Source organism: Notothenia coriiceps, unplaced genomic scaffold (genome assembly GCF_000735185.1).
Source record: "Notothenia coriiceps isolate Sejong01 unplaced genomic scaffold, NC01 NC01_scaffold00026416, whole genome shotgun sequence".
In the NCBI taxonomy this organism is placed as follows: Eukaryota; Metazoa; Chordata; class Actinopteri; order Perciformes; family Nototheniidae; genus Notothenia; species Notothenia coriiceps.
In genome coordinates this window covers 26,040-40,583 of record NW_011359117.1, presented here as the reverse complement: position 1 = coordinate 40,583, position 14,544 = coordinate 26,040, and the positions used below count along the sequence as shown (strand labels likewise).

The 14,544-nt window shown below is 39.3% G+C and overlaps 3 protein-coding genes across 4 annotated transcripts; 2 read left to right on the top strand and 1 right to left on the bottom strand.

Moving 5' to 3' along the window:
• Positions 1–496: 496 nt before the first annotated feature.
• Positions 497–3,342, top strand: LOC104956834 (ATP-dependent RNA helicase DDX55; the record flags this gene model as incomplete). Its single annotated transcript, XM_010784385.1, has 8 exons — positions 497–725; positions 806–888; positions 1,671–1,802; positions 1,875–1,967; positions 2,158–2,272; positions 2,453–2,621; positions 2,712–3,004; positions 3,089–3,342. Coding segments are annotated over 8 exons (1,303 nt in total), but the record flags the coding sequence as incomplete, so codon positions are not given.
• eif2b1 (eukaryotic translation initiation factor 2B, subunit 1 alpha) lies at positions 3,332–8,683 on the bottom strand. 2 transcript variants are annotated; one of them, XM_010784381.1, is made up of 11 exons: positions 8,370–8,683; positions 8,127–8,203; positions 6,603–6,650; positions 6,423–6,524; positions 6,001–6,137; positions 4,987–5,103; positions 4,645–4,757; positions 4,497–4,565; positions 4,334–4,409; positions 3,595–3,720; positions 3,332–3,518 (listed from the first exon to the last, which is right to left on the bottom strand). In XM_010784381.1, exons 3-11 carry the CDS (start codon positions 6,613–6,615, stop codon positions 3,363–3,365), a joined length of 909 nt encoding a protein of 302 aa, XP_010782683.1. In that variant the 5' UTR covers positions 6,616–6,650; positions 8,127–8,203; positions 8,370–8,683; the 3' UTR covers positions 3,332–3,362. The 2 variants fall into 2 exon arrangements, with proteins under 2 accessions (XP_010782683.1, XP_010782682.1); XM_010784380.1 differs by lacking the exons at positions 8,127–8,203; positions 8,370–8,683 and having other exon boundaries at positions 6,603–6,975.
• Positions 8,128–14,250, top strand: bcl7a (BAF chromatin remodeling complex subunit BCL7A). Its single transcript, XM_010784382.1, has 6 exons — positions 8,128–8,225; positions 9,835–9,916; positions 10,079–10,175; positions 10,293–10,442; positions 11,449–11,552; positions 11,869–14,250. The coding sequence occupies exons 1-6, from the start codon at positions 8,134–8,136 to the stop codon at positions 11,941–11,943; spliced, it is 600 nt and encodes a 199-aa protein (XP_010782684.1). The 5' UTR covers positions 8,128–8,133; the 3' UTR covers positions 11,944–14,250.
• Positions 14,251–14,544: the final 294 nt, after the last annotated feature.

Below are 14,544 nucleotides of genomic sequence, written 5' to 3'. Positions count from 1 at the left end.
GCCTGCTGTGACGTTAAGTTACTCCGTTCTCCGCTTGTAATTATGCCGTTACAAGCTTCAAAGTTGTATTTATCATCTGAATTTGCCGAAAACAAGTTTAATATTCTGAAAACCAAGACTTTGTTTATTTGAAATCAGATGAAAACAAACTGTAACGGACCCTGCCGTGTTATCTATGATTACTATACGCGTTACATTCATAATGTCAGCAGAGGGAGGGGGAGCGGCGCTGCGGAAGAGCAGAGTGCGAGTGAGAGCTGTCATCTTCCCTTTACAAGCTTCAAAAATGTATTTATCGTTTGATTTTGGAAATCAAACTTTAATATTCTGAAAGCCAAGACTTTGTTTATTTAAAATCAAACAAAACACCCGAACCCCGAAATATTTTTTTTATGCAAATCTACGTTTATTTTGAAATGAGCCGTTGCGTCTTCCGACTGATTTCGATAGAGCGGGTCACATATATAGATGTCATTTTAATTATTAACCCTTTTAGGTATTTTCTACCACTGAAAGACTCTTTTTTTGTGTCCAGTCTGAACAACATTTTGGGCTTCCTGCCCAAACAGAGGCGTACAGGCTTGTTCTCAGCGACTCAGACTCAGGAGCTGGAGAAGCTGGTGAGGGCCGGCCTCAGAAACCCGGTGCGCATCACCGTCAAGGAGAAAGGTGTAGCTGCCACCTCTATGCAGAAAACACCCTCCAGACTCTCCAACTACTACACTGTGAGTAACACTTCCAACTTTTTCATCAATAAGCTCCTAATTAAAATGTATTGACATAAAAACTCATGTTGTCATTTCAGATATGTCGATCAGAGAACAAGTTCAACCACCTGGTGACGTTTCTAAGGCAACACAAGCACGAGAAGAACCTGGTTTTCTTCAGGTATGATAAACTAAGAACCTTTTACATTTTAAAATGGGTTTCACGAATACATACATAAAGATTTTGTGTACTGACTAAATCTGTTTATTGCTATGTGTGTGTATATCTATCTGTAAATATATTCATTTGTACTGGCTGTGAAAACAAGTGTCCTTAAGGGACATTAAAGGGGACCTATCATGCAAAGTGCACTTTTTGATGTCTTTAATACATAAAATGTGTCCCCGGTGTGTAAGGAGACTCACAAAGTGTCAGAAAATAAAACCCTCTCTTTTCCTCCATACCCAAATCTCTAAAAACGGGGATACAACAAAGCTGATACAGATTTGCGTCCGATATGACGTAATATCGCAAATGCGGACCCACGGCCCTATCAGAAACGGTGCCATCAGAAACAATGCCCGACTGTTTTGGACGTAATATGGTCTTTGTTTACATTAGCAAGCATCGCTAACACTCAGAGCTAACGCAGTAGTGAAGAGAGAACATGTGTTTAAAAAGCAGGAAATAAAAAAAGACAAAACTAAAGGATAGCTGACCAAACTTTTCACACTAGATATCCAACCAATTATCTGACAGCCAGATCAATGATTGTTCAGGGAAATAATCAGATTCTCTAAAACTGAAGAGCAAACAACAACAGATCTGGAAGAAATCTGGCCTTATTCTAAAAATGATTGGCCATGAAAAAGCACCTGCAGTGTCTGTCAGACATTATGCTGTCACATTTATTTTGGTCACATATGCATTTCCTGACTGATCACTTGTTATCTCATCTCCAGTACGTGTGCCTGTGTGGAGTACTACGGTCGGGCTCTCGAGGTTCTGGTCAAGAAAGCAGATGTCCACTGCATCCACGGCAAGATGAAAAACAAACGCAACAAGATCTTTGCTGACTTCCGGGCCCTGAAAAGGTGACACAGCTACAATGAATGTGTGTGTTATCTTGTCTTTATATAATTTAACATGTTGGTAATGTGTGGCAGTGGGATCTTGGTGTGTACTGATGTCATGGCCAGAGGCATCGATATCCCCGATGTTAACTGGGTGCTGCAGTACGATCCTCCCAGCAATGCCAGGTGAGCAAAACGAAGTCTTTGCAAAATACATCACTGTAGAAGTGCTGGTCCTTTTTTGTGTGTCTTAAAGGATTCAGTATTTACACAGCTAAATGTGAGTAGTCATTTTTTATGATCCTGATTTAAGCTCTTCCTCAGATCAAGTTTCTATTTTTAAACAGCAGCTTTTTCTTTCTTGTTTTTCCTTCAGTGCGTTTGTACATCGATGTGGACGTACGGCACGTATCGGCAATCAGGGCAACGCCCTTGTTTTTCTGCTGCCAATGGAGGAGGCCTATGTCAATTTTTTGTCCATCAATCAGAAAGTGAGTTCTTTTGAGTTATCTTGCTAGAAAAATCACATTTTATGCCTGCTTCGCCCAGTAGGTCCTAATATACAGAACATGAATTGAAAGAAACATTTTTTGTTGACAACCAATGATCAAATCACAAAATCTGAGGTTACTTGAAGTGGAGACATGATAATTGACTTGTTTTCTCCTCAGTGCCCCCTCCAGAAGATGGTCCTCTCAGGAGATGTTCCAGATGTGCTGCCCAAAGTGAAGACTCTAGCTCTGGCAGACCGCGCCATGTTTGACAGAGGCATGAGAGCCTTCGTGTCCTACGTCCAGGCCTACGCCAAACACGAATGTAGTCTCATCTTCAGGTCCAAAGGTGAAAACAGCATCTCTACATTCAGATTCAGTTGTGCAGTGTGCATAAAGTACACAGATATAACATTTTGTGCTGTATTTTGTTGTCTAGATCTGGATTTGGCCACCTTAGCCCGCGGCTTCGCCCTCCTCCGCCTGCCGAAGATGCCCGAGCTGAGAGGGGATACACTCCCTGATTTTAAGGAGACGACAGTGGACACAGACAAAATCCGCTACAAGGACAAGCAAAGGGAGAAGCTGAGACAGAAGTTGCTCCTCGAGTTGAAAGATCAAGTGAAGATCTCGTATCCCAAAAAGAACTTCATCAAGAATAAGTCCTGGTCGAAACAGAGGAGCAAGAAGGAGCGCAGGGAAAAAAGGTCCGCCAAGAGGAGGCGTGACGAGGTATTTAAAAAAAGAAATCTCCTGATGATCCCTTCAGTGGGCTGGATTTATTTATGGATCTCATGTTTTTCTTTCTCTCTGCAGGGCTCTGATGTGGAGGATGAAGAAATGCAAGAGCTTTTAAATGACACTCGCATCCTCAAGAAACTTAAGAAAGGGAAAATCACAGAGGAGGACTTCGAGAATCAGATATCAGCTCAGATCAGCGGACCAAAGTCAAAACACAAAGCAGGAGCAGCGACACACGAGGGCTCCGGGGGCGAGGAGGTGTGAAAAGCTGTGTTTCTACATGTAAAAAGCAGAAATCAAATAAACGTTTGACATGGGTTTACCTTTTTCATGAATGGGTTTTATTGAGTTATAAATAAAGCTTGATGAGTTCGTCGCTGACAGCAGACGGGGTGAGGACTCCCAGGTCGGTGAAGAGGAGGGTGATGAGGGAGGGGGGGGTGTAGTCGATCATGGGATGCTCCTCTGACAGGTTCTGAGCGCTCCTCAGGGTGTCTGCTTTGTACTGTGGAGACGATGTAAGACTTGTAAAGAAATACTCTTAATGTCATAGAACATAAGTTTCCATGAAATTCTCGTACCTTAAATCTATCGGGCACGTCCTGTTGGTTGAGAGGATAGAGTCGGACAAATTTGAAACTCTCTGCCACCACGTAGAAAGGCTTGTTGTGAGCTTTAGAGCACACGGCCGTCTGATAAGTGCCAATCTGTAAAAGTGAATAGTAAGTACAATGTTGATATATTGACCTGAGGATTTCCATGTTGTGTTACTTCATACTTCAGATCCATTACATTTCGTAAACACCACAAATCATCTCTTTGAGTCTATTGTGTAATTAGATCCTAAACATATTTTTTTCTAGAATAAAGTGACATTTTCTTGATTTTAAATCAAATCCCTTATTCTGTCTTCTTTAAAATCCTAACACTGACTTCTATAAAGCTCTGAAATTATATTTTTTGTTAGAGACTGATGGAAAAAATCTAATAATTATAAAAATGATTATTTAAATATTGGTATTAAAATATTTTCTCACTTTTCTCAACATTTAAATTAGTTGAAATCAGCCCCACCTTGATTGTTATAATACAAATGTATTCTAGATAATGGATACGTTAATACATAAACATTTTTTTGATTTCTGTTATTTTATTATTAAGTCAAAAAGGTTTACTTGTTTGTATCGCAAAGCAAGATTTTTCGACTAAACAACTATCTTTGAGTTCACCAGCTGGTATCATGAAAGTTTTCAAATTTAAATATTTCTAATTGATTCAGTACAAATTTAAATATTGTCATTATTTATTCCACAAACTCACCTTGTTGATGATCCCTCCGCTCTCAACGACCCCCTCCGCACCAACAATAACTAGGTCTACTTTCTCCAAAACATACCTGTAAAAACACAAACAAACCCACTGGATACATTTCCATGTTGTCAAAGTACAACCTGTTTTTTAACCTGATGATGAATATATTTACCCCACAGCTGCATCCAGAACTACTGTGACTGGAACATTGAGCTTTCTCAGGGCTTCTGCCATCTGTCGCCTGAGTATAACAAAATACTGATTCAATAAGTGCGTATCCCCTCAGAATAAAAACACATTTACTGACACGGTTCACTCACCCAGCTGAGTCAGGCTGTGATTCAGTCACATAGACAGAGAAGCGCTTCTTCTCAGCTGCAGCTTTTTCAAGGACCCGCAGGACCACTCTGGAGTACGAGTGAGTCAGGATTTTCTGGGGAAATGTGTCATTACGTTTTCACATTATGTGTGTGCAGTGTAAATGAAGCTCTGTTCCTACCAACCCACACCCACATGTCTTTCTATAGGTTAATAATGGCCTTCAGTCACAACAGCTAAGTGTTACACCTGCTCATAATACAAGCAGGTCTTTATTGGTACAACAATGAGTCATTCCCAGATATACATGTAACTTGAATTTTGTAAGTAACACAAATACATACAGCTCCGTCTTTGATGAAGGTGTGACAGAGCTTAGCGACTTTGGTCCTGGACAATGAGATCTTCTTTAGAAAAAGTTCTCCTCTCTCCTCCATCACCTTTTTACAGCGAGACAGATCCTGAAAAAGAGACAAAATATTGGTGATTTCATATGTTACAGGCAAAAGAAAATACTGGGAGCCTGGGAGTAGCAGAGTTAGAATAAGAAGGTAGTTACAGACTTTCGCACCTTTAAATCAAGCAAACTTGGCACTATAAATAGCTTTCTTATAATAAAGAAATCTCAGGGTTTTTTTTATAATGGGGTAACAATTCCAAAAATGTACATTTTCAGTTTAATTATTTGCAAATGATATGTCTCTACACAAGGTTCTAGATGTTTGTTGAAAGCCTTTAACATTGCAATGTTATTGTGGTTTAAAATACTAAACTTATTATTATTATCAATGTTTAGCTTTTCCCTTACTACAATTGACACATTGAAGTATATTTAGTCGAGATAATATCAGAATCAGCTTTTATAAACCTGCCACAACGCCATAGTGGCCCTAGTGGTTAAGACACAGACCAATAAACCATAACATCCCTGGACAAACCCAGCAGGAATTTAGTAAGTCTTTCTAGCATTGAATTCCCTCTATGTATTAGTATCCCAGCAAGTTAACAATGTCAAGGAGAAAGAAGATGTAACTTAGTTAATATACCCTATACTTGATTTGGCTAACCCAAACTGCTGAAGCTTCACCTTTTAATGCATTTTGCATCAAATGAGGTCTGTACATTTGATCCCATATTGTCTTATATTGAAATTAGACTTGGAAGCTCTTTATATGGCCAGTATTTTTGTATTTATTTCACATTGAACTGTTAGTCGACTCAAGGGCACATTCAGCCCAGGGAAGCAGGAAAACAATACTGAAGAGAGGGGTCTCTGAACTACCTTGCTTACTGCAGATATGAGATGTTGACTGTTGTTTAGCTTGGGAGCATGGAGCTGTCCCAGAGAAGCCTCTCACCTGGTGCTCCAGTGATGTGAGACTAATGAAGCGCAGGAAGAGCTCTCCTCCCGAGGACACGGCCACAGAGGAGTCCACTCCTGTCAGGCAGTCTGTGGCCCCCGTCAGGCTCTCCCTCAGGCCCAGGATGGTTTCACCTGGAGGGGCAGGGAAGGATTTACAAAACAGGTTGCCAGGTGTTACCTTGGTTGGTGATTGGCTAATGGTTACACAAGCCAAAAATGACATCATAAAGTGGCCAAAATCAGATCAGCTCATTTTCAGACAGGTTTTTATATAAATGGATTAGGAACAGGGACACATAGTTATGTATAAAAGACATGAAAAAGTGGATGTTGCATAATAGGTGACCTTTAAGAATGTGTTTCTTCTTCTTCCAATACTACATAAACAAGTAAAATGATGCTGGGATTAACACACACCTTTGTCTCTCTTGAGGAATTCCAGCAGGGTGCGGATAGCGGCCACAGCAGAGGCCATGTCCGGGTCTTTCCTCATCTGAGCCCTGAAATACTCCACCAGCTCTGACCAACAAACAAATACAAAAACACGTTTAATAATCATACCAACCACAACATGGGAGGAAATGAGAAGCACCTTACCTTCTTCGTTCATCCTGACACCTACAAGAGAGCCTTAAAGCTGAAGTCCTAAGTGTTAAAACAAATAACGGTGGATGTTTACTTCAGTCAGCACACAAAATGACACATGCCAGAGCTGCTGACTCCGCTTTCGTTCAAATAGAATTAAACACAAAATTAGATAAATTCCTTTGTAATTAACAATATGAGCTACACTTCTTATAATTCTGCCATAAAAAGCCAGGTTAAGTCTGTCTGGAAAGTTTTATTATCACTATCCGCCGTGTTGCACAGTGTTAGCTCATCTGGCGGAGAGCTGCGTGTTGACGTGTCGCAGGGAGATGACGTACACGGTATTTTTTGCACCGAACGTCGTGTACTATTTACGTGGAGTCGAAAGATTTGACATACATTTGAGTACTGATGGATTTGAACACACATCTACTTTAGACAGATACATATCTATGTCACTTTCTGCAGTCTAGTTCTTATTATACATCCATGGTCTGGACCCGTCTTTTTTTAAATGACCATTTTCTATCAAGAAAAATTATCTTATTTTGAGTGCAAACTTAAACATTTGGAAACACATTAATGTATTCATATTGTAGAAATTCAAAATTATTTTTAAAATGGTGTCTCTTTGTATATCCAAATTGCTTAATTATGTTTTTTTTAAAACAATTAAAGTTAAGTATTATCCTGAAATTGACTATTCTGCATTGCTAGATAAGATGGAACTTTATTGATCCCTGGGGAAATTCAGGCGTTTATAGCAGCAACAGGGTCAGAGTGAAAAACAGGATTCACTCAAGGTAAAAAATAAAGATAAAATAGAATACAAATTAAAATAACAACACAAAAATTAAAAGTTGAAAATAAAATGATAGTCATAGTAACTGTTGAAAAAATATATCACGGTAAAACGTTGATCATTTGAATGGATTTTTAAATATATTTACATAAGTGTGCAGATGTGAATGCAGGTTACATTGTCACTTTGTAACGTAGGTACAATAAATTAAAACGTATTTCACCACTTTGACATTTATTGAAACTATAGGCTACCTGTATTTATATTAATATATTATTGTACTTAATGTGTATTGTACTATATGTTTTCACAAAGTGTACTTTTTCTTGTAACTTGCTCTGTACCTGTTTTTGTTTCTTTCTTCTGTTGTTTGTACCAGTATGTTCATTTTTTGTTTCCTACTGGGCCAAGGGAAACACAATCTTCTGCCCTTTATGGAAAGCAATACACTCCCACTTATCTTTCTTATGTTATTTACTTAAGATGTACTTCCTCCACGTTTTAAACCAAACTTCTACCAGTTTCGAGCTGTATTTGCTGGATGAGAGCAGTTTCTTTGTGTGCTCCACACAGCAGGGACAGGGAGACAGATCTGTCTTCATAGTGCAGCTGCAGCCAGCCCCCCTCTCTCTGCTTTATCAGGCCGCGCATGCGCAGTGGCTCCTCTGTGCGCTCTACTGTTTGCATTGTGTCTGAACTGCCGGCGAGCTTTAAAAAAATATTATACCCACCGCGGCAATGTCGGGCAGGTCGGTCCGAGCTGAGACCCGGAGCAGGGCTAAAGATGACATCAAGCGGGTTATGGCCGCTATTGAGAAAGTACGAAAATGGTAAGAGAGTGAGAGGGGGAAAAGCGGGCTTCGTTATCTAACACGAGAAAGGCTTCGGCTTGTTGGGGGGGGGGGAGAGGGAAAGGGACGGGGGTGAGGGATGTAATTGAAAGAAAAGGATGATTTCTGAACAGATGTACTTACAGCTCAGGTGCACCGGGGCGCACTCGTGCTGCTCACCGCCTCAGCCCGGTGTCTGAACGCTTTGTATCACTCAGATTCTAGCGGTTTTTTCCATTAACGGCAAAGGGTTGAACCCAGAAGCCATTTCGATGCAGTCACATGAAGCCATTGCTGCCCGCTGTTTGAGCTTGAAGCTCGGCGGCGGGTTTATTTAGCACCGAAACCTCCGATAACTGTTGACTTGGACACAATTTGACGACGGCGCTCTTGAGTCAGAGCACTTTATTCCGTCTCGAGTTTTAAATTAAGCGCTTTGAGTCGCCCTTTAGGTCCAATAGAGAAGAAGGCACGGTGGGGGTTGGGAGAGGGAAGTAGCATGGCTGAACACGTAGTGACTCAGTCTTAACGTTTCACACAAAACACACTTGTATTCACATTTAACAGCTCACACAAACATATTTTAATGCAGGGAATATATTGTTAATGTTTATATTAGGTGTGTAACCCCGCCTGGTGTCAACATGTATATGTTGTTGTTTTTTATCAGGTTGTTTAATCAAATGTCCCCAGGTCAAAGTCAGTAAAAGTTGCTGGTTTGAAAATAACATTTAAAATACAAACATTGTATACACTGAATTTTAAGATTAAAGGTACAAATATGCTTTTTTACAAATATATATTTCTTTTTCTATTGTGTTCAAACTTTATGCTGCTACAAAGTGGCCAACAAGTTACTTTATACAGCATTGTTCATTTAGCCAAGTAACGTTACTGTACTAAAGAAGATCATTTGAGTTATTCTGAGTATTATCATTATATTCTTCTTCATACATTTGATTTAATTACATTTAAAAGGTGAATAATGTAATCCACAACATAATTGAACAGATGTCTGTACTTTTTAAAATGATATTGACATTAATATATATGAAGTAAAAAGGTATACAAATATTCTCCACCTCACCAACTAAATGCTTCTTTCTCAATAGGGAATGCCAGAGTTATACTGTTTGCCTCTATATTTCATTATTTGGAGTTTGGAGTATCTGCAACCATTTTTGTTAATTTACTTGATTTGTGCATACAAATAATACATATATCCTTTGGTTCCATCTACTCCAATGTGAATATTTGAGTATTTGATTCAAAAGTATTGTAACGGCCTTGGTGTAATTGTATTCAGAGACATGATGAGTCTTTTGGGGTCAGTAGTGATTTTTTATAGTCTATTTATTAATAATGGGATATACTCATGCTGTGTAAATCCTAATCTCCATTTACAGACATTTAGTAGTCATTTAGCAAAAAACTACCCTACACTCACCCAACTCTAGCTGCTAAAATATGATAAGTTGCTTTATCTTTCTGCATTGAGTCATTTTCACTAACAATCTATCTAAACACTACAGTATAAGACCAAGGTAATGTTCTTAATGGTATGATGCCCTATAGCCTTTGAGTCAGCTTCTTTATTTATCCTACACAGGGAGAAGAAATGGGTGACTGTTGGAGACACGTCCCTTCGCATCTTCAAGTGGGTGCCAGTGACAGAGCCCAAATCAGAGGATGTGAGTTCAGCCTCTTTAAGGGGTTATAATTGTCCTTTAAAGTGAACACACTACGTAACTTAATGTTTTCAGCAGGCGTGTTTGTAGGTTGTTATATTCCAGTAAAGCATGGACATTTCTTCTTCTTCTTTTTTATAACATATGCTTTTTCCCTTTTTGTAGAAAAATAAAAACAAGAAGAAAGGTAAAGATGAGAAATACGGCTCAGAGCTGACGACTCCAGAGAACAGCTCTTCTCCAGGGATGATGGACATGCACGGTACGTAGTGAAAGCCTTAAAGGGCATGGATTTGCAGTGTCTTTTACTCACTCTTATTTAACAATGTTTAACAATCCTACAAAAGCAACAACATGTACTCCTCTCCGTCTTCTCTAGATGACAATAGCAACCAGAGCTCCATCGCTGACTCCTCCCCGGTGAAACAGGAGAACAGCTGTAGCACCAGCCCGACCCCGGAGCCCACCGCCACGTCTCACCGCGAGAGCAGCGAGATCAAGAGCGACCAGAGCCCGGACAGCAAGAGGGGTCAGTCACCCTCACACCTCCAACATCAACAAACATTTTTATTTTCATCATTCTTTCTAACTCAACAGACAGCTAGCAGGTGGTAGTGTGGCTGATCAGATGCATGATTAGCCACTTCCTGTTTTGGTTTTTCTGCTCTAATCTTCTAATGTCGGGACCAGAAACATCTCGACTTGCTCTTATTTTAATAAGGATTAAACAGAAAACTAGCAGGTTGTCATAAAAAAATAAGCACTTTTTCTTTACTTTCTTTTTTAACAATTCGTCCAATCGTCTCAGCTCTAAATAAGATATCCAATATATTGTTTTTCAAATCTTTTTCACATCGTACATAATAAAAAGGCAGCAACATTTGCTGTCTGATGAACCTAAAATGATAAATATTTAATAATAAAATGTGTTAGTGGACTCTGTATTCCTCACACGCCAGATTATCATTCATTAAGGTTTCTATAACTCCTGTCTGAATAACAAAAAGCCATCACTTGAACAGACGGATGAACCCATCTGTGCACAGCGGGGCTGCAACAGATGAATTAGGATATTAATGTGACTCAGAAAATAATACTTAAAATGCGCTCTTCACATTTCCAAAAGGCAAAGGTGACTTCCAATTGCTTGTTTTGTTAAACGAGAAACTAATGAACTGCCATAAGAAAGGCGGCAAATAGTTGTAGTAAAAATAGCAGGTTTTAGGGGAATTTCGACTTTTTCAACCACTCGCATGAAAAAATAAATAATCAGAATATTTGCTGATAATCTCTTTTTCTCTTCAGCTTTTAAATCTTAATGTTTCCAGTTTTGATCTTTACATCCTTGTTGTTAAACTAAACTGAACTGACTCTATGTCACCGTGCAGTTACTCCACACCACCACACTGTGTCATTAAAGGGTCAGGAACAAGCCGTCCCTAACACATCACCGACAACAACATTGTTCAGTCCTCCACTGCCAGATAAATAAATGCTCCCCTGTTCTAATTTGTTTATGTTTCTTTATTCCTCAGTTAAGACCACGTCTTCATCAGAGACCTCAGAGAGAGCACCGAGTGCCAAGAGAGACCTTCTGCCCTCGGGGGAGAAGGACTCTTCAGACAGCAAAGCCACTCAGGTACAAACACGTCCCCAAACTACTTTCAAAACTCATCAGTATCTGATTTCTTGAAGTTTCTACTAGAAATTATTATTATTACTACCATAAACCATATATCAATGGCAAATTACTATCTATTTTTTAAGAAACAAAACTGCTGCCTTATTTCCTGATGCCGTGAGCACAACATCTTTAAATCTAATGTTTTAGAAATTATTTTACTCCATTTTATTGGTTTTGTAGCAAAAATCACAGCAAATATTTCCAAAACCAAACAAACAAAGTGTCTGATTCATATTTTTCATGTTTTTTTCAATTTCATTTTCTGTTTTAGGACCTAGATGAGGACACCCCACCCAGCAAGAAAACCAAACTGGAGTCCTCGTCTCCAGACTTTGAGGAGAGTTAAATGTTTGGAGCTGAGTCATTCTTCTCCTTCCTCTCCTTCCTCCCTCCCTCCCTCCCTCCCTCTGCCCCTCCCTCCATTACCTCTAGATAATTTAGGGCTAATGGACGCACCGGCTCTCCTCTCACCACCCCACCTCCCTTTCTAAAAACCGAAAGGAGAACAGACGTCTCTCTTCCCCTCCTCCAGTCTGCCCTAACACTCCTCTGCCACAGAGGGAGGATGGATATTACCTCTATTCGCTGGTCCCCCCTCCGTGCTTCCTTCAACACTTCTTCACTAATGCCAAGAGAAGCTCTGACCCCGGGCTGCAGACCCCCCGCCAGGCCAGCCCTCAAACACTGACCTTCATCTGTGACTGAAAAGAGTTAACACTGGGGATCTGAGATTAGGACGAGGTTGGTCCCAGGCGCTAATCTGAAACCGTTTTTAACACATTTTACTGCTAACGGTTAGCTCGGGATAGAGGCTAACTGGGTGTCAGATCAGCGGCTCCCGGGGGGAACCTCCACCCTGAGACCACGTCACTTCAATCCTCCCGATTCGCCTCCTGTTAGACTAATGTTCTATATTTGTTTAGGAAACGTTTAGGGTTTTTTTCTCAGGAGGGTCAATGCACTGTTATGGTATGTCACAATCGATCACAGATAGATTTGCTGCTGTAGTGGAAGTCTTTTTTCTCTATCCATGAAAAGTTCTCCATTCACATCTTTAAGTTAGTTTGTGGTTTGTAGAAGGAGATGCTACTGGTCGAGATAAACTCTTGGATATGTAGTGAGCACAGGCATAGGTAGCGTAGATCATGAAGGTGTGCCTTGAGTTGCTACGATTTAAAAACACGCTTCAGGTCAAGCCGCTTTTGAATTATAATTTTGGTGCCATGTTTGTTTTTTCTTATAATCATCACTTATTAGTGTAATCCAATATTTATAATCAACTGCAACACTTGTTTTTTTGTTAAAGGAATGGTTATTTTTTGTAATAATCACTTATCAAGAGTTCAATTCCACTCTGTATGTTAAATGTAAAGCTGTTAGCTTAGCTTAGCATGAAGACTGGAAACAAAAGGAAACAACTAGCCTAATAGTTTGTAAACTCCTGTTTTTATACAGATTAAAAGTACAAGATCATAATGTTTAAATGAATGAGCTTTAGAGGAATAAGCTTTTTGTCTTAGTATGAAAACAAAGAAGATATTTTCCAGATTATTATAAAGTTGGACTTTTGTACCTTCAATAAGAGTCAGACTATCTGTTTCCAGGCTGTGTGCTATGCTAAGCTAACTATGTTTGGACTGCGGCTTTATATTTTCTGCAGTCATGAAAGTGTTTTTTCCCAAGATGTGGAACTATTCCTTTAAAACATTTGTAGACTGGAATTTGAACACTGCCCAGAATCATTTGCCGCACATTTAAACATCTGCAAACCTCCTGAATCGGAGTCTCTGGTCTGTGTCTACTTCAGGGGACGTCTTTCTTCCAAAGTAGAGACAGACCAGTTTGTGGGGCTGGTTTCCGTCTGCTCCACTATCATGACCTGTGCTGACTCACTTCTCATCTCTGCGTATCGCTACTATCTCTGACAGAAGGGTCTTTAGCTCGAGCGTTGGTTTGTGACTCTCCTTACGGTGCTCTCTATCGACTGAATCCATACACGTGTGGCATCGAGCTCTCGGTTTTCGTGCAGATTTGTGCAATTTACTTGAACTTTATATTGACAAAAAAGCGGATTCAGACCTGTGACCTCGTAATGAACAACCTCACACATTAACTTTCATTAATATTTACTGAATATGGATTGAATCACTGCAAACCAATGACTTCATGACATAACAGGGGCTATAAGAAGTACTTCATGATGCGGAATTACTTGATCAGATTTCAACAAATCAGCATTCACATGGATGGAGAGAAAAGAAAAAAAACAATTGTCTCAGTTTAGAGGATGGATTAGCATATACCTCATTCCCAGTCCAGCAGCGCTGGAACTTAAAATGCTATGTATTGACATTAACAGTTATAAACAGCATTATGTACACTCTGTTTAAAAAATCTCAACTATGTTGTAGCTTTCACCTGATTGAGCCGATTGCTTATAGTTTGCTCATAACTGTGTTTTAAAAAAACAAAGAAAAAAAGAGCTGTGATATAATATCTTGTATGTTGTTGTTTTTTTCTTATCGGGACCAGTTTGTTTGACTTTAGATCTTGTACAGATTTATGGTTTGGTTTGACTTATTTATTCCATCAGTAGTGCTTGGTTTTTATTATGTCCAATGGTTTTGTTTTCTTAATAAAATTCACAAAAGTTTCTGGTCTTTGTGTTCAATGTTTGGAGGGAAGGGTTATAGTACTAGTTTAAGTTGTATGTATATATATTATATATTTCTTTATTATAAAGGTTTAAATAATTGATTGACCTAAATCTAACATCTTTGAAACGTATCCATCCTGTACGACTGTTGCATCTCACACAATTCTTTTCAGGACTTTTGACACAAAGAACTTGTGTCAAAAATGTGCTTTTAACTTAACAAATATATAAATGCAGGACTTTTACTTGTAGTTATTCTACATTGTGCAAATACTGTTTTAAATATATCTG

Coding starts and splice junctions, on each gene's coding strand:
- eif2b1 (XM_010784381.1), bottom strand. Junction 5,104..6,000: donor TCACATCACTGGAGCACCAG/GTGAGAGGCTTC, acceptor TCTCTTTTTCAG/GATCTGTCTCGCTGTAAAAA. Junction 3,721..4,333: donor GCGGAGGGATCATCAACAAG/GTGAGTTTGTGG, acceptor TCACTTTTACAG/ATTGGCACTTATCAGACGGC.
- bcl7a (XM_010784382.1), top strand. CDS start 8,134: ATGTCGGGCAGGTCGGTCCGAGCTGAGACCCGGAGCAGGGCTAAAGAT. Junction 8,226..9,834: donor ATTGAGAAAGTACGAAAATG/GTAAGAGAGTGA, acceptor TATCCTACACAG/GGAGAAGAAATGGGTGACTG. Junction 9,917..10,078: donor CAGAGCCCAAATCAGAGGAT/GTGAGTTCAGCC, acceptor CCCTTTTTGTAG/AAAAATAAAAACAAGAAGAA.